General features: G+C 31.4%; 2 protein-coding genes across 2 annotated transcripts; one reads left to right on the top strand and one right to left on the bottom strand.

The window, feature by feature from the left end:
- Positions 1 to 10,283: 10,283 nt before the first annotated feature.
- Positions 10,284 to 13,547, bottom strand: LOC106130211 (protein anon-73B1). The gene is made up of 2 exons (XM_013329003.2): positions 13,050 to 13,547; positions 10,284 to 12,599 (listed from the first exon to the last, which is right to left on the bottom strand). The coding sequence occupies exons 1-2, from the start codon at positions 13,194 to 13,196 to the stop codon at positions 12,492 to 12,494; spliced, it is 255 nt and encodes an 84-aa protein (XP_013184457.1). The 5' UTR covers positions 13,197 to 13,547; the 3' UTR covers positions 10,284 to 12,491.
- Positions 13,548 to 14,317: 770 nt separating this feature from the next.
- LOC106130161 (antichymotrypsin-2) lies at positions 14,318 to 19,909 on the top strand. The gene is made up of 9 exons (XM_013328935.2): positions 14,318 to 14,393; positions 14,634 to 14,881; positions 15,396 to 15,536; positions 16,144 to 16,347; positions 16,731 to 16,829; positions 17,382 to 17,513; positions 18,421 to 18,633; positions 19,174 to 19,315; positions 19,788 to 19,909. Exons 1-9 carry the CDS (start codon positions 14,375 to 14,377, stop codon positions 19,907 to 19,909), a joined length of 1,320 nt encoding a protein of 439 aa, XP_013184389.2. The 5' UTR covers positions 14,318 to 14,374.
- Positions 19,910 to 20,320: the final 411 nt, after the last annotated feature.

The raw sequence follows: 20,320 nt of genomic DNA, 5'->3' as shown, positions 1-20,320 counted from the left end.
GTATATGTATAATATCTTAATCTAACTTATACCGTCCGAGGCGTTCCACACGGCATCTACGGCGGTTAGGTTTATGTTAGCTGTTTTCCTCACATTTAATTTGAATTAAATTCTAAAAGTTTGCATAATGTCATTATTTGCGGAATTCATGTATGGTCCAATGAAAAAAATAAAATACTAGGATGAATAAGAAAAATTGCGGCACAAAATTATTAATACTTATACTTTGACCAAAGTCGTATTTAAAGCAACTTTTAAAGAATCTTTAATTATTTCTTTTTTAAGTCAAAAATAATAAAGTTAAACATTATATAGTTTATTAAAAACCAGTACTAAGATGTCAATATAAATAATACATATACGTACATATGTGTCAAATATAATTTATCCTATGTCAGTAATCGTTTTGAGCAGAATATTTAAATATTTAGTCTGAATGGACAACAATTACCAACATTATGCAATTTACACAAGTCTTAATTCTACCAGTATCTTAAATTCTTATAAGTAATTTTTTAAAATATAAGAAAAAAACTTATTTTTTCGAATAAATAAATTAAAACATATTTCGTTTGCTTAGATGATCTTTATGAGTTCCCATGTAATTTTTATACTTTTTAATGTCTGTGATATTTCAGTACGTTTTAACTGTTAAGTTGTTTCACTTGGTTTTTCAGATGTAGGAATCCAAGCTTCTAAATGCTGTAAGTACCACTTGTTATCCATTAATAGATGTTCATTAAAATTTTTCGAATACAAAATTATATTTAAAAAATATCTCTATACTGCATTCCTGTTAAAGATAGTGGTTTTGGTTTTGCACAATATCTCGACAGTGTACCGGCAAGACAGTCAATCCAAGTAAATTTTTTTTACCAAAATAGAAACGTTATTTAGCGGGTTCCTTATACATATTCATTCAAAAAATTAAAACTGGTCCGTGAAACTGGACTGGAATTTTTTATGATTTCAAACTTATCTCATCCCTAAAAATATTATAATAATGCTATGTGTTAAAAAAATAAAAGATGGAATAACAGCCGGACAAAAACTGTTCGACAAAATTATGATAAAATATATACTTACCTAAATAAATTAAAAAAATATTTTATAATAATTTTAAAGACTTAAAATTATAAGAAATTTCAAATGACGGAAAATTAAACAGATTCTATCATTAGTTACTACACCTACAATAATATTTAGATAGTATCTTAATATTAAGGTACGTACAATGTAAGTAAGAGTACCTAACAAAATATATTGTAATTATTTTACTATATAACAGTAAAACGTGAAAATTCATAATAAATTAAAATTTATATAAATAATCATATTATATAAACAATATAAATAAAATAACAAAAAAAAACACAAAGGAAAAATGGTTGAGCTTGTGGTGGCTAAACAAATCTATATTTAAATATATTTACTTAGATTGTACACACCTCAAGTCTTATACTAACTTATACCGCCCGAGGAGTATTTTTATACTGCATCTGCGCACGGTTAGGTTTTTGTTCCACATTCTAAGTGTTTCTTATCCATCTAACTTAGTATTTAACATGTAACTCTAATACTTACACTATATTTTTAAATACTAACTTATACCGCCCGAGGAGCATATTTATACTTCATCTGCGGACGGTTAGGTTATTGATCCATTTTTTAAATAGTGTTTTCTTACATATATATACATGATTATAACTATTATCTTAACCCGCCCTTGGCTATACAAAAGTACTGCATCTGAGGGCGGTTGCTATTGTTTACCGATCTGCCCCAATTTTGTATAATACATGAAACACTAACTAATACACGTATACAATGCCAGTATAAATGAAACACAAATATTTAAATAGTGGTATTGGTACCACATTCTGAAAAACTTTCCTACTAAACATATAGCGAAACATGAAAAAAAATTCAATAAAATAAATATTTTTCATCTTTCGTTTTGTAAAAAAAAGGGAAAACTTTTCAGTATTCGTGACCTACTTTACTTTTAAAATATTTATACTTTATTTATACGGACCTTATATACGAGTATATACTTTTTTTTTACTTTACCTTATATATATAATTGTACCTATTTTTAAATTATCCAAATTTATACACACTATTTTTTTATTTCTATTTTTCACGCAATCCAATGGCCTTAAAAAGAATGAATGATTCGAATTATATCTGATTAACTTGCAGCAGTATTGCTACTGAAGTGACGATAAATGTAAAAAAGTGCATCAAATTAATTGTCATGTCTGGTTGCTACTATCAGTTGGAAAAATTGCAACACGCAGACGTCGAACGAAAGCAACGTCGATTCGAGCGTCAAAGAAAATTGTTGTGGTAAAAACGATTCGAAATCTTGTTGCGTGACTATCTGCTTCAAAAAACTGGACGCATTCAAACAATTTTTGACGGATAATAATCTAGTCGATGCCTTAAAAATGCATAACTTTAATTTGGCTACTAGCTTATAACGCAAGTCTTGAATAGATGTTTTTTTGTTGTACTTAAAATTGGGAATAGCACAGAAAAAAAAACAATGTGCAACAAACAACAAACAATTGCGTTATCTGAATAGGGTTGTATTAAAAAAACGAAAATTCCTTTGCGTTCCAGTTGTGGCAATTTTGTGTTAAGGCTTAGTAATAGTTGCTTCATAAACCTGCATTTAATTTGTACAAAGCATTGTTCCTGCATTATTTTGTTCGCTTTTAGAAATAGGAAATTAAGTGTTGATTTTACATATATGTATTGCAAGTTTACAGGGTGTCACAGAGAGGAGAAATATTTTTTATATGAACTATGTATGAAACACGAAAAAAATAAAACAAATACAATGGTAGTTTATATGAAAATTTAAGAATGTGTGGTGACTCACACGTGTTTTTGGTAAATAACAAGAAATTATAAACTGCCTCAGAAAATGGTCTTAAAAAAGATATCAAACTAAAACTAAGAAATAATACAACATTGTTAATTATATTTGCCTAGATTTAAATCTAGCAACATCGAAACATTGCATACCTAAATTTATTATAAATTAAAAATCAAAGGCCTTTTTAAAGTTTTGGTAAGCATAATGGATCAATTATCATCTAAGTAAAAATATGTCAGTATTTTTATGATACGCCAAAGTTTGTGCAATATTATTATCATAATCATAATTTAATATTTATCAAATTTATCTCTTGATCATGTTGATTGTTTAGTTTTTATTGTTTTTTTTTGTAGAATTATTATTTATCAAGGATTTCATTTGATTTTGTTGTAAATACAAAAAATATAAAAATGCGTTTAAATATATACATATTTAATTCATTGGTAAATCATCTTTTTTTAAATGTAAGTTGTTTTTTTTTACATTTATACAATTATGTTGACTGTCATTTAAATACATTTCTTAGAATCCTTATTTCAAATACAAATTCATTTTCTGAATATTCAATGTGAGTATTAAGCACTTGTTAATTAGGTACTTCATCTCATTTCGTGACCACCTTTTGATTGACTTGTGGAGTCACACAGAAAGTGCCATACTTAGTTGTGTCGAAATTTCGATATTTTCGTAATATTGGTGCTATTTTGTATACAGTTGATAAACTATTTAAGTGATATTTGTGCCTTAAATGTTGTTATGTACTTATTGAATTGTACAAGCGTTGAATAATGTTATACGAGATATCTATACGATAAGCTTAGAGTATTTACTTTAAAAGTAATGACAATAATTGATTTAGCCCTGTCGATCCGTGCAGGTCTTTTGTATAAGTTTTTTTTTTACAGGTGTTAACGATGTTGCCATGTTAAACGGTAACTTATATGGCAACACTTACACGTATCGATTGTCATTGTCGCTCGATCGATTGTCTTGCCATTTCTTCGGATCTGTTAAATATTGGAAAATTAAAAAAAAAAATATCTTAAAAAACTGTTAACGTTATTTATTAAGTTTTTTTTTCAATCTTGTCACTGATGTAGGTACTTATGGTGTAACATACTTTTTCGGATCGCACAAGGTATTGTTCTTTATTTTCGAACTAGGTCCGTAAAAATAAAGGATGGATTCAAAGATAATAGGCGCTGCCTTATATTCGTATCCGCCATACAAATAACTTGAAAAATAGAGTGACAGTGAGTACAATTTTTTTTTGTTATATTTATTTCCTAACTATATCTGGCCGCTTCATTATCTTTCACCGAATCCATCCTTACATCTTGTATGGACCCTAAATGGATATAAACTTAAAATTTTGCTGTAAGTTTCTAGTCCACGTAACAAATAAAAAGCTTTATGAATTTTGATATTGTTTTATTTCACGAATAAAAATGCAAGTTTACATAGAATCACTATGCTATGGGTACTATTTCTATTTAATGATCAATGGGGAATGTTTCCAAACTTTATTCGACAAAGCAACTTTGTAGTAATTATCTATACATTCAAGCCGCCATACCACGTTCTACCTAAGAAATAAAAATATTCGAAATAAATACTTCACATAATTTTTCAATACAGTCTCACATAAAAAAAAACAATTGAAGTAATTTCATGTTCGTGTTTATACTATTCACGAAGCTTAACAACGCATATGTTTTCTCTCTTTCTATCCGAAATTATAGGAAACAAGACCAGACTTGCGTGTTGTATTATAATTATTATGTTTATATTGTCTTGTTCTTATCGAAAATGTGTTGTTTTACTCGCAAGTAATTACGTGTAATGTATTTTTCGAAATTAAGAGTAGGTACATTGAATAATCAACATTTCTTATGAGAGAAAATATTGATTTCACTAATTTTTTTTTTTAATATTCCGAAATAGAATATTAACTAAAAAAAAAAGAACAAATATATAAAAAAGTATGTAGTTTTATCTTATTCAAAATATATACTTAACCTATCTTATAAACTAAGTATTTTTTTTATTTACACTTATACCGACCGAGGCGTAATTGTACGTCATCTGCGGAGGGTTACGTTCTGCTTATTTTCGTCATCGTTTTTCAAGTTATTAATCTAGTACTTATAATATTACATTTTAATATTATTTACTCAAATAATTTAAGTCATATTATATTGTCGTTAGTTGTCTATATTCAAAATTTTATCAGTTTTATTTTTACTATTGCGAATGTTAGGCAATTTGAGTTTACTTTTGAAATATACGAGTAGGTCCTTTTAACAAAAGCGAATTTCCTTCTTCATGTGATTAACTTGTGTATACATACAACTAACGACTTATACTCTTATAAATTACATAAGTATAACAGATTTTTTTTTTTACTTTTTTCTTTCTTATTGTAAATCTAGTTTATATCCATATAGAAAGAGTATTAGAATAATAAATTAAACATGTGGTTTTACAAAAAATCTATTTTAAACTATAATTTTGTAGTGGTAATAAACCGAAAACTAATTCGAAACGCTATAATCACAAAATTATCTGTTTTTAACGATCGGTTCAGTTCAGCTCAAGGTCAAATAATATTATATATACATATATGAATTCGCCGATAGGTTATAAAATAATCGAAAATTAACATTGAAATTCCTTAAACTAACTTAACTACCTTACTTTAACTTATACCGTCTGAGGCGCACTAAAGCGACATCTACAAACGGTTACTTGTTCTTCCTTTTCAATCGGAGTCCGTCTTACATTAATGTACACTACATAACTATGTATATGTATAATATCTTAATCTAACTTATACCGTCCGAGGCGTTCCACACGGCATCTACGGCGGTTAGGTTTATGTTAGCTGTTTTCCTCACATTTAATTTGAATTAAATTCTAAAAGTTTGCATAATGTCATTATTTGCGGAATTCATGTATGGTCCAATGAAAAAAATAAAATACTAGGATGAATAAGAAAAATTGCGGCACAAAATTATTAATACTTATACTTTGACCAAAGTCGTATTTAAAGCAACTTTTAAAGAATCTTTAATTATTTCTTTTTTAAGTCAAAAATAATAAAGTTAAACATTATATAGTTTATTAAAAACCAGTACTAAGATGTCAATATAAATAATACATATACGTACATATGTGTCAAATATAATTTATCCTATGTCAGTAATCGTTTTGAGCAGAATATTTAAATATTTAGTCTGAATGGACAACAATTACCAACATTATGCAATTTACACAAGTCTTAATTCTACCAGTATCTTAAATTCTTATAAGTAATTTTTTAAAATATAAGAAAAAAACTTATTTTTTCGAATAAATAAATTAAAACATATTTCGTTTGCTTAGATGATCTTTATGAGTTCCCATGTAATTTTTATACTTTTTAATGTCTGTGATATTTCAGTACGTTTTAACTGTTAAGTTGTTTCACTTGGTTTTTCAGATGTAGGAATCCAAGCTTCTAAATGCTGTAAGTACCACTTGTTATCCATTAATAGATGTTCATTAAAATTTTTCGAATACAAAATTATATTTAAAAAATATCTCTATACTGCATTCCTGTTAAAGATAGTGGTTTTGGTTTTGCACAATATCTCGACAGTGTACCGGCAAGACAGTCAATCCAAGTAAATTTTTTTTACCAAAATAGAAACGTTATTTAGCGGGTTCCTTATACATATTCATTCAAAAAATTAAAACTGGTCCGTGAAACTGGACTGGAATTTTTTATGATTTCAAACTTATCTCATCCCTAAAAATATTATAATAATGCTATGTGTTAAAAAAATAAAAGATGGAATAACAGCCGGACAAAAACTGTTCGACAAAATTATGATAAAATATATACTTACCTAAATAAATTAAAAAAATATTTTATAATAATTTTAAAGACTTAAAATTATAAGAAATTTCAAATGACGGAAAATTAAACAGATTCTATCATTAGTTACTACACCTACAATAATATTTAGATAGTATCTTAATATTAAGGTACGTACAATGTAAGTAAGAGTACCTAACAAAATATATTGTAATTATTTTACTATATAACAGTAAAACGTGAAAATTCATAATAAATTAAAATTTATATAAATAATCATATTATATAAACAATATAAATAAAATAACAAAAAAAAACACAAAGGAAAAATGGTTGAGCTTGTGGTGGCTAAACAAATCTATATTTAAATATATTTACTTAGATTGTACACACCTCAAGTCTTATACTAACTTATACCGCCCGAGGAGTATTTTTATACTGCATCTGCGCACGGTTAGGTTTTTGTTCCACATTCTAAGTGTTTCTTATCCATCTAACTTAGTATTTAACATGTAACTCTAATACTTACACTATATTTTTAAATACTAACTTATACCGCCCGAGGAGCATATTTATACTTCATCTGCGGACGGTTAGGTTATTGATCCATTTTTTAAATAGTGTTTTCTTACATATATATACATGATTATAACTATTATCTTAACCCGCCCTTGGCTATACAAAAGTACTGCATCTGAGGGCGGTTGCTATTGTTTACCGATCTGCCCCAATTTTGTATAATACATGAAACACTAACTAATACACGTATACAATGCCAGTATAAATGAAACACAAATATTTAAATAGTGGTATTGGTACCACATTCTGAAAAACTTTCCTACTAAACATATAGCGAAACATGAAAAAAAATTCAATAAAATAAATATTTTTCATCTTTCGTTTTGTAAAAAAAAGGGAAAACTTTTCAGTATTCGTGACCTACTTTACTTTTAAAATATTTATACTTTATTTATACGGACCTTATATACGAGTATATACTTTTTTTTTACTTTACCTTATATATATAATTGTACCTATTTTTAAATTATCCAAATTTATACACACTATTTTTTTATTTCTATTTTTCACGCAATCCAATGGCCTTAAAAAGAATGAATGATTCGAATTATATCTGATTAACTTGCAGCAGTATTGCTACTGAAGTGACGATAAATGTAAAAAAGTGCATCAAATTAATTGTCATGTCTGGTTGCTACTATCAGTTGGAAAAATTGCAGCACTTACATTTTTTTCAGAGGGTCTTAAGTCATTGAGATGATAGAGTCTTAAGTCATTGAGATGATACTGTTCCAGTGGTACCGACTATGAGAATGACTTTTACACCTTTATTCGTTACGTTATATGTCACTTCTAGCCACCCTGTGCGGATTATTAAGTTCCACTGCATCCTCTTTCGTATTTATTTTTTGCTTGATAAGTAAGATTTTAATTTTGAATATAAGTATAGTACATATGGTTTAGTTTACTTTCAATTGAATTAATGTTAAACAAAATTTTTGATAGATTTTAAATTCATTAAAATAAAATAAAAAATTGTACTAAGCACTTGTACATTTTTATAGAATTATAATACGCTCATAACGTATCTCAAAATGTTAAGAGAGATAGATTTAAATGATATAATGCATCTAATATTATAAAGAGATAAGATTTGTTTTTACCCGACTGAAAGGTAGGGTAATTCGCAATTACCTCATAAACTGAACCTTTTTTTTATTTATTTGGGACAGAGACAGATAAAAACTAGGTTTTTTGTTCTGGAAATTCCCACGGGAACGAGAAAAATTTGGTAGTTACGCCGATGGAACTGCGGTTAACAGCTAGTTATACATAAAGAGGATGCTAGTGTATCTATAATAATTGTATACACTCAATACTGTCGACAATGGGTCGTAATAACGCTTCCAGATTATATTTTCCTACGACCGGTAATTTCTTCTGTGCCTAAGTAATTCTTCTATTATTAGTCAATCAGTGACATTTTTATATGCGTAATTAATGATTGTCAAATTGTTCAAATGATACCATTAGAATTTCATGAAATTTTGAAAAAGTAAAAAAAAATTTTTTTAACTTTCTTATTAGAAACTTGTACCTAAATATTAAGACATACTTTTACGGCCAAGTGATCTTTGCAAACATTCACTTCTATATTTTCGACCCATTGCTCGAGCAATATCTACTTTCAAAGACTATCCTTAATTTTTTTTTAAATAATATAACATTTTTAAAATATTTTAACTTATTATACTAAGCACTTATGAGTAATAGTTGTATCATCAATTGAAATAAATATATTTGCATGCTTAAAAGTTTCGGGTAACGTAGAATAGAAACGTCTTCCCCTGTGGATGTCGTAGGGGGCGACGTAACTACGGAAGCGTTTTAGTGTTTATTATTAAACAAGGTTTTTTTATCCTTAAACATGATAGAAGATACGAAAAACTTATAAGCACTTACAAAAAACGGAAATATTGAAAACCAATATTTTTCGGTCAAATGTTAATCTGATGATAATAATTATTACTTTTACGTTACATAACCGTACCTTATACATGGAATTGTTTTAATTCGTTCGCATAAAAAAGGGCATAGCACAATAAATTTATTTATCTTGATGATTGGTGGAGATAAATTGCAGATAATGACGCCCTGATGACAATAACTGATGCAATAGAATTAAAATAACAGAAATAAATTAAGGTTATTATAGATTAAAACATGAATGAGATTGTATCCAACTGTTATATGTTCTTTATAGTTTATTACTATTCCATATTATATATTTTATTTCAATTGAAGACAACATCTTATCTTTTTTTACAATTAAATATTACTTGCTTTATGGGAACCATTTTGTCCGATCATTTAACTAAACTAGTGTAGTTACCTAATTCTTGATTTAATTTTATTTCCTTACATTTAGGTTCTCTGAAAAATATGTACAAAATCAAACAATGAAGACTATACTACAGAAAAATAATATTTTGATATCAATATAATTATGTTTAAAAATTTTATTATGCTTAATTATTTTCTCTCTAATTAATATTTACAAACTCACCTATAAGCTATATTTTCAAATAGTTTCGCTTTAATTTTCAAAGGATACATTCGACTTTTACGAATAGATAAATCACATATTTCAAATCCAGTGTATCATTTGTAATTTAAACTAACCACTGAACGCTTACAAGGGAGCTTTAAAGCAAGTGACTGAAATACAATACTTAATAGTAATATTTCTTAATAGTAATATTTATAAACTATTTTAATATTACAGATCTACAGCATAAATAATTTTATTTGAGGTCTTCTTGGCTAGAGTAGTCGTGATAATCTTCAATAATAAACGTAAAAAAATATGTGAAAATAAAAATTATGAATTTGTTCTTTTGTTTTTTTTTTTTTAATATTTTGTACTCAGAAAAAAAATAGGTAAAATAAGATTTTGTTTGATAATGAACCTTATAGAAATTTAGTTAATTCTTAATTCTACAAGTTGTTTATTGTCTATACAATAATAGTCTAGACCTAAAAAATTAAGCTAAGTAGAAAAATTGATGAAAAAAAACACAAATTAAAAAAAATATATCCTATACCATACTCGATCGTACCCAGTTACTACAAAGTTGCTTAGTTTAACTAGGAATGATTGTATACGTTATTACATATAATAATATCGGAAAAACCTAGACATGTAGTATATATGGATTATGCTATTAATTTAAACAAAAGACCATTTTGTTACTGTTTAAAATAATTTGGTGTAGTTATACAGTTGAATATATTCCCATGAGAATTTAGAGAAATCCATTTTATGCGGTATCATTCAGATTTTTAAATAAATTACCGATTTTTAGCATATCAAATTTGACAAGTATTGAAAACAAAGATTCACAATCAACGTTTTATTTTAAACCTTTCCTTGATCTATATACAGAACAAAATAGCCTTTTGCAGCCACAAACAATCAATCTAACATCATGAAATACATTGTATAACTACTATTTATTTTGATTATCCATATGCATATCGTGATAAACATTTAATGACTATTACATTGAAAAGATATTAATTAAAACATCAAATTCTATAATGCCATCCCCAAAACAGATATTTAGTACACAGCTGAGTGGGTTTTCAGTATTACTGAGACTGTTGGCTATATCTACCCCTTATACATTTCAAATTAGTATTCAGTATCTCTGGAGAGAAGCCCGGGATATGCCTTCGACCATGGATCCTGGATTGGGTGAGTCAATAAGGGAGAATCGAACCTATTCCCTTAATAGGTAAATAAATAAATATATACTGGACAGATTACACAGTTTGAGTAAGTCTTGAAGTAAGTTTGAAACTTGTGTCATGAGATAGTTCTTCAACAATACTATATTTTATAATAAATTATTATAAAGATTTACATCCAAGACGCAGGCCAATCAGAGCAAGGGCGTTTCTCATAATGTCCTGGCTGGGATTCGAACCCGGGAACTTCTATGTCACAGACAAGCCCACTACCGCTGCGCCACTGAAAAAAGGTACTAAATATCTGTTTTGTACTCATCATCAGTTTTCATTGACTCTTATCGGATAAGGAGTTGTGGAGTTTTTTTATCGTATACACGTCCATCAAATGATTATTCGTCCCTATTATCCGCCATTCCATATCGTATAATATCTATGATTGCCACTTATGAGTAAAATTACTACAATATCTATTATACCATTGAATTATAATAAAATTACATGATTCATAAACATTATAAAATTAACAGGTACAGTTAAAAATAAAAAAGTATTGTCATGTTAAAAAAATATTTCTTAGGGCTTCGGGTAAATTTGGATATCCAAAGCTAACAATATAAATCTAAATTTATTTAGGTACAGTCTCAAATGTGGCCACTCTATGACCGGGAATAAATTGAACAGAAAATTTACACCCAACTGTACTTGATTTATTTTAAATCATAAAATAAGCAATCTAAATAAATTTAATGATTAAAATTGCTTGGCATACTTCAGGTTTTGCTATACTTTTCTGGGTTCCTATTGTACTCATTTGTTTGAAGTAGATGAACCAGACGTGTACATTTTAATTTGACTTAATTTTCATCCATAAGAACTTCATTTATAACCCTTTTGTCAAGATGAAGAATTCAGATTTCATTCTTCTTGTTTTTCCAGATTCTCTTGTTTCCAGCATTTTAAACAGATAATAAAAGAACAAAAAAAAAAAACAAAACAGATTTTTTTTTTACTTGTTCTTCATTGTCTTATACAATGAAATAATAAGCAGAAGAAACTGCTGAACTAGGCCAGAACTGACACATTCTACAAATGGTAAGCCATAGAATCATATTCAACAGTAGCCTTCTTGTCTTCATAAAGTTGTATCTGGTATACCCATTTGTGTATTTTTTTAATTTGAATCTTTCTTCTATTTGGTTTCCTTTCACCCTAAGGTTGACTAGAAGTGATTGCTTGAGATATCTGCTGATAAGACTTCCTTTGTACCATTTAGTTTGTTCTGTAATGATTGTAATCTCTTGGCGCAGCGAGTTTTCTATCTTCCAAGACAATAAGACCAAAAAAAAGTAACAGGAAATTTTATACGTACAGTTGGGAGTTCAAATAATTAGTGATCACTCATCGAAAAACGGTTCGAGATCCACCACGTGCGATGGTAGTCGTGAGAGATCACCGCAGGGACCTCCATCTCAGCTAACGCCTCTTCTTTTTATCATGGCGTCGGGCAAGAACTCGAGGCATTGAGGGGCGATGCCCGGGCGAAGATTGTTCTGAACTGCATTCATCACTGTCTGTATATGCCTGAAATGATTAAGTACATATAAACATTTGAGATCAATTGCCTCATATCTTTGTAGTCAGATATAATTCTTTATTTAATTACTAGACCTGATAAGTGGTCCCTTACATCCCCTCTTTGTGTAAATACATCTGTGACTTTGTGATCGAATGACCCAAATAGTGAAACTAGATTCCTCTTAATTATTATTAGAGAACTTAGAAGATAATTGATATAAATTAGTGATGGTTGAGTAAAAACCACTGTATGTTTTATGGAACAAAGAGTACCTATTTGTTTCTGAAATTCTAGATCAGTAATATCTTGGTATTATCGAAAATTCTTGCTATATTACATTCTAGTGAGGCAAGATCGCAATCAAAGTTAATGCCAGGACCTCCTCCTAGTTGGTAGGAGGTGACTTTGTCAGTCAAGAACAATGAACTATGGAAACTAAATTTCTATTTGCTTACCTTTTCGTAAGGATGGGACTCGCTTTGTTCGTCAGTTAGGGTAACACAAGCCAGAAGACACACCAGTTGGAAAGCAGCTCCGATATACAGCCCGTACCGAATCACAGTGCTCATCAAATCCTCTGCGTAGATTTCGCTGGGTATCATCGCGAATCAATATTGCAACCGGCTAAAAATAGTTTCGAGTATGCGCACTGCCGGTGTGCCTGGAGACCTAATTGATTTACCTGCCCGGCCCGTCGACGGATGCAAATGGTTATATGATTTATAACGACATGATATTTTACATCGTTATAAGCAGCAACACATTTTGTTTGATTCAGTGCTTTTTAACTTGTAAAATGACGATTACGGAGACGATAATAATAAAATCTCAATTCATTAAAGATTCTTCATAACAAATAAACAAATAAATAGTGTTGTCCTTGCCGCTCGTCAGATCCGATTTTGAGATCAGTCAATATCGATATAAAAAAATATAATAGAATTATTTCGATCTATAGTATCGAAAGTAATCGCTAACAAGGTAACAATATTTTCAGTAAAATTTATAGTATGGAATCTATGTCATACATGTATTGTGCTCAAACCATACCTACTTAAAGTAATAATATTTTTCATGTTTTGCCATAAAATATATTCTCGAACGTTTGACTACTTTTTTCTCTTTTTATTTCTGCGGCTAACCCAAAGGCTAACCCAAGGGGTTAGAACAAAAAAGAATTTAAGACATAGCCTTGTCAAGTCAACGTTCGTGAATAGCTCGAATAAATGGATATGAAAATGAATAATTCAACTGCCTACCTAAACTCTTTATAAACCAGTAAGACTCCATCTGTTACTAAAATTGAAAACCATAATATGTTGCGTGCTATAAAGACTTGCGATTTCCATTCAGTGGTCAGAGCGCTATGAAGTTCACACATGAGCTACTAGATGGCGTTTAAAATAATTTAAAACAAAACAACAGGTTCGTGAGTTTTGTGTCTATTCAGGACTTTGCATTTTATTTCAATATTTTTTAGATCCATTTGTGTACTTGCGACATTTTGTTAATTTAGGTAAATGTATGAATTTTATTTCAAAACTGTATTCAGCTAGACCTGAGACACCAACTAGTTAGATTACTTGTTATCCTACTAAAGCATCAATATTTCTTTCACCATGTCTAGCTTATCTTTTAATTGATTAGTTAGCTTGTGATTGGAGTTTGGAACAAAGGTAGGTAATGTAATTGATGCAAGAATACATTTCGAGATAAGTAGATGAACGTACTAAAATATAGCCAGATGATTTGTCATTAAATAATACCTACATATTTTAAAATGCGTTTACAACTTACGAGTGAGTACTCCACTAAATACTTATACATATGGTATCTAAAAGACTAAAAGTATCAATTTATAAATTAAAAATAATCTAGACCAAAAACTAGGAAGGGGTTGCTTGACTAAGGGTGCACTAAGAGAGGATTTCCCCGGGATTCCCCTTTCATAATTGCAAACAATGAGAAATCTGTACTTTCAGACTTGCATGATTATGAAAAAGACGAAAACACATTATTTTACCTTCTTTTATACACAGATATACTAACTAAGGCATGTTTCCTGTCACTCATCATAAATGCGAATCTAGCAAGTGGAAGAAAGAGACATAAGAAAGTCACATTTGAAAGTGAAGAGCCGACGACTCCATTAACCCAATCTGAGACCGAAGAGGTCCAAGATTGGGCTCCAGATGCTGAATCTGTGCAAGTCATCGAAACCGAAACTGAAACGGAGTTACCGAAATATATCGACTTTCGAGGGGTTGTCAGGTCAAGTTTAGCAATGGTAAGTATTCTACCTCCCCTGTGTCAGTCCCGGTTGCATCCTCAACCCTTTTCAGCAGAGACTGTACTTACTTTTGCTGGCGTCATTTCTGGAGACTGGATACTGGGGTTTCTCGTTGAATGATCATCATCATCACATCCTAGATTGGGTACTTAATTCAGTTTTTTACACGAAGCTACTAGGCATCTAAGGTCCGCCGATGACCACGATCCTAAATTGGGTAAGTCAACATTTTACACGAAGCCACTCCCGTCTGACGTCCGCAACTTCAGCAGCGTACCTTACCTGTAGTGGATCATGGTTACACATCTTTCTTGAATGTGCTGATTTCCTCACGATGTCCCTAATCGTAAAAGCATCGGTCAACAATCAAACTTTAAAAAAGAGTGATCATGGTCGCGGAAGAGAGGCCTATAAATGCTATTTCTTGTAGTCTTCACTTAACTTTGATCCAGATTTCAAGAAGACCATACAGACCTACCCTAGGATGTGTTTGTGTTTTTTTTTATTTCAGCACATGGCATTAGCCGACCCAAACAAGAATTCCGTTTGCTCACCAATATCGGCTCTCCTTCCCCTTGGTAAACTGGTTCTTGGCGCGTCAGGAGAAGCTGAGACGGAATTGCTGAACGCAATAGGACACACGCGTGAAGAGGTAAAATTATTTTTTAAGCAAATTACCTATTTGACCTTGGTAAATCCATCCATACTAAACTAATATCATAAATGCGAAAGTGAGTTTGTTTGTTACCATTTCACGTTTAATTCACTGGACATACATATACGCAGAAGGAGATAGGGTACTTTTAATCATGGAGAAACTTGTTCCTGTATTCTTTTATAGATGGCGCTTAATTCGCGCAGGTGAAGCTGCGGGAAATTAAAAGTTACTTAATAGTTTATCTTCGTCCTGGCTTTAGTCCAGGTTGCATCCTTATCACTCTAGTAAGGGGCCCGGGGTGAGCCATTGACCATGGATCCTGGATTGGGTGAGTCAGGTTTTTACACAAAGTGACTCCCATCTTACTTGGATCACATCTGTATTGGATCCACATCCAGTTGCTTGAATGTGTAGGTTTCCTCACGATGTTTTCACTTATCGTAAGAGGGTTAGTTAATAGTTATCACCACTGTAATCACTACTTTTTGTAATATTTAACTTATGTGTAAAATAACAAATATAAAAAAAAACGAAACAAAAATTTTAAAAATTCTCTTTTTAGTATAAAGATGAAATGGTGATAAAATTTATTTTTCAACAGCTGAAGCCTGCGTTGGGTAAACTCATTGATTGTCTCATATACCTTCCCGGGGTCACACTCAAAGTGGCTAGCAAGATCTATGCGTCACAACATATTCTGTTAAATCCGAAATTTACAAAAGAATCCAAGAAAATATTCCATTCAACAATTGAGAATGTAGATTTTGCAAATCGTATGGACACCATTAAAAATATTAATAACTGGGTAAGCGCTACACTGATTATTAATTAATAAACAGACTGTTGGAGGGGGAAGGCCTAAACGAACGTACCTCGGATCAAATCGGAGACGTTCTAGCAAAAGGTATGGTCAATAGTACCCGAAACCGACGAGCTTGCATGTAGAGAGTTATGAATGTGGATGAAGCGAAAGAAGTGTGCAGGAATCGTGGCAAGTGGAAAAACTATCGCTGTCTCGTTTCACGTCATAATAACAAGGGGGAACAGCGATAGTTTTTCGGAGGCAGGCTTGGTCCGCTCCTGCCGTTTCTAAAAATTGATGATAAGTTCTAATTAAAGAATTTTTAAAATCAAGATTTTGGATAGTTATAACTTAAGTAAATTTTGATGCACTTGAGGTTTTTACAGGTAAAACGGTTAACAAATGGAATGATACCAAATCTTCTATCACCGACGGACATATCGAGGGAATCCTCTGTTATATTAGTAAACGCCGTGTATTTTCAAGTAAGTGTATCAAATGTTTTAAGGATTTTATAAAGTATTTACTACGTACAATAATAATTTTAAGTACTTAATACAATTTTAACTTGCCTTGCAAACTTCACGATGTTTTCATAAAAAGATTACTATGCATGACAAAAGTCACTGGTACATTGTTGCAGTAGGAATCATATCTGTGGTATTGAAGCTTAAACTGTGGAATTAACGCAGACAACCTTAACCGCTCTCGGCTTAACCGGCTTGATAAGTCCGGGTTAAAACTTTCTACTTTAAACTTCGGCAATATTCGATGGCGCAAAATAGCTGAACCTACCGCTGAATCAAACAGAATAAAAACTCAATAAAATAAAGACTTTATTACAAGTACATTAAACATCAAATCCAAAAACAAAATGTCTTTTACTATCTTGCTCTTAAAAGAAGTACATTAGTGGACAGTTCAGTTCGAGGGTTCAAAAACCGCGCTCTGATTGGTTCAAATATTTTCACGCCATTAAATTTTTTTTCTTTTGCGGAGGTGTAAGTTTTATATATAAATCTTTGATTTTTTTCTAGGGAAATTGGAAAAAACCTTTTCAATCAGCGGGCGTTTCAGAGTTCTTTTCTCCAATGGGAGCTCGCAGGGTCCCAATGATCACAGATACTGACAGATATAATTATATTAATGACGACTCTTTAAGTGCGGAGGCGAGTAGATATTTAACGAATCTCTTTTTCATCTGAGCAGTTTCTCATGTTTCTCAATAAAATAATTCTTAACATTTGAAAATACACCTGTTTAGAAAATCAAATCAAGCTGGGATACAACGATTGGATTATTTTAAAGTCTGTATAACGGACTCATTCTTCTGAATTTTTTCATGGATCCTTCTAGTATAGGAAGCTAGGGTCCAATGTAACACAGATGAACTTAGACAACAACAACTGTTGTTGTACTTGGTTAAAAAAGCTTATTCCCTTAATTGCCTTTTACGACTTAGTTAAATGTTGCTCCATCACGTGATTGTCCTATATTAAGTCCCAAATAACCTAGATTAATGTATGGGAGTGAAAGTTGGGTATGGCAAAAGAAGCATGAAAGCAGAATAAATGCAGTGGAAATGAGAGCGTTAAGGAGTATGATGGGTGTGAAATTGAGTGACAGGATAAGGAACAGCGTGATAAGGGAATGTTGTGATGTGAAAGAAGATGTAGTTACAGGAATAGAAAAGGGTATGTTAAGATGGTTCGGTCATGTGGAGAGGATGAATGAAAGCAGGTTGACTAAGCAGATATACAAGGAGAGTGTGGAGGGAAAGGTCGGAGTGGGAAGACCTAGACGAACGTATCTTGATCAAATTAAGGACGTCCTGGTAAAGGGTCAGGTCAAAAGTACCCGAAACCGCCGAGCTTGTATGAAGAGAGTTATGAATGTGGACGAAGCGAAAGAAGTATGCAGAGATCGTGGCAAGTGGAAAGAGGTAGTCTCTGCCTACCCCTCCGGGAAAGAGGCGTGATGTTATGTATGTATGTATGTATGTATAACCTAGACAAGTGGCCACCACAATTTCTGTTACCGACATAACGAGGCAGACCTTTAAACTATTTTTTTTAGATTCTGGAGCTGCCGTATGCAAACGATAACGCATCATTCGTTATAGTTCTACCAAATGACAGGAACGGACTACCAATGTTACTTACAGCCCTGAAATTGGCGCCAAAACTGTTAAACAAACCCATGAAGAAGATGACCCAGCGTACCGTTAAAGTTGTCATTCCGAAGTTTAAAGTGTCGTCGAAATTGGATTTGAAGCATCTGTATAAAAAGGTAAATACATCCCTCCTGCAAATCATGGCTCTAACATACATACATATAATCACGTCTATATCTCTTGCGGGGTAGACAGAACCAGCAGTCTTAAAAGACTGACAGGCCACGTTCAGTTTTTAGGCTTAATGATAGAATTGAAATTCAAATAGAGACAGGTTGCCAGCCCATCGCCTATAAGAAGAATCCCAAATTTATAAGCCTGTCCCTTAGTCGCCTTTTACGACATACATGGGAAAGAGATGGAGTGGTCCTATTCTTTTTTATATTAGTGCTGGGAACCACACGTCTCTAACCTTCCTCTTTATAGATTGCACTCTTTCATTCTCGTTTCCCCATTATGTTCATTTCATGTATCAAAATTTAACTCATACCGCGAATAAAGAATTTTGGCATTTACTCTCAAATTTCTCTTCTACACTTTCATAGGAACATACAAAAATTTCAGCCTCACGTGATTATATGTACTTAATAGTTTCAGCTGCATTCCGTCCGTTAACGTAAGAGTTTATTAAATGACGTATTGACTGATCATTCTAGATTGGTGTAAACAAGATATTCCATCAACGACACAGTGAATTGGACAACATAGTGGAAGGTTCATCTGTCCACGTATCTGCTGCTATTCAACAAGCCGTGATAGAAGTTACTGAGTCTGGGACGAAAGCGGCCGCTGGCAGTGGTGAGGATTTGAAATTAACCTTGCAAGTGACGGGTGATCTAACGGAGTTAAATATATAGCTTACATACATACATACATACCATCACGCCTGATTAATTAAATTAATTGACGTCCGATAAATATAAAAATAAAAACCGACGTTAAAAATTCAAATTTTCTCTCTATTATTACTAACTTTTAGCTTGCTGGCATGAAGAGAGTCATGAATGTGGATGAAGCGAAAGATGTGTGCAGAGATCAAGGCAAGTTTTAGTAGTCTGTGTCCTACCCCAAACCCCAAAAAAATAATTAAAATATAGATAAATGTAGCCTATGTTTGGAAAATTATAATGTTAGTAAAAGCATAACAGGTTAACGCTTAGATAGAATACAAAGTAAAGATAACAATATTAGTGGAAAGAGGTAGTCTCTGCCTACCCCTCCGGGAAAGAGGCGTGATTTTATGTATGTATAACAATATTATATTTTTCAGCGTCAATGGTGATGCTGTCTTCTATGCCGGTAGTCGAAATATTATTCAAAGCCAACCGTCCGTTTATTTTCTTTGTTCTCGCAAATTCTCAACAAATCTTCGTCGGTGTTTACAACAGTTAATAAAGAAATATATTATATTTATGTCTTTTTTTATTTAATGATATCCATCAAATAAAGCAGAAAGCAGAAAAGTCTGCAGTGTAGTTTGTCCCGCCGCTTATTCAACATTTGCCCTTTGGAAGCGATTTAAATATATGGTGTCGTGTGGTTTCTAGCACTTCAGAATATAATACATACATACATACATATGGTCACGTCCATATCCCTTGCGGGGTAGACAGAGCCTTGAAAAGACTGAATGGCCACGTTCAGCTATTTGGCTTAGTAATAGAATTGAGATTCAAATAGCGACAGGTTGCTGGCCCATCGCCTAAAAAAAGAATCCCAAGTTTGTAAGCATATCCCTTAGTCGCCTTTTACGACATCCATGGGAAAGAGATGGAGTGGTCCTATTCTTTTTTGGTATTGGTG

This window comes from Amyelois transitella, chromosome 7 (assembly GCF_032362555.1).
Source record: "Amyelois transitella isolate CPQ chromosome 7, ilAmyTran1.1, whole genome shotgun sequence".
NCBI classification, from domain to species: domain Eukaryota; kingdom Metazoa; phylum Arthropoda; class Insecta; order Lepidoptera; family Pyralidae; genus Amyelois; species Amyelois transitella.
The sequence above is the reverse complement of the archived record's forward strand: the minus strand, read 5'-3'. Positions and strand labels throughout refer to the sequence as shown.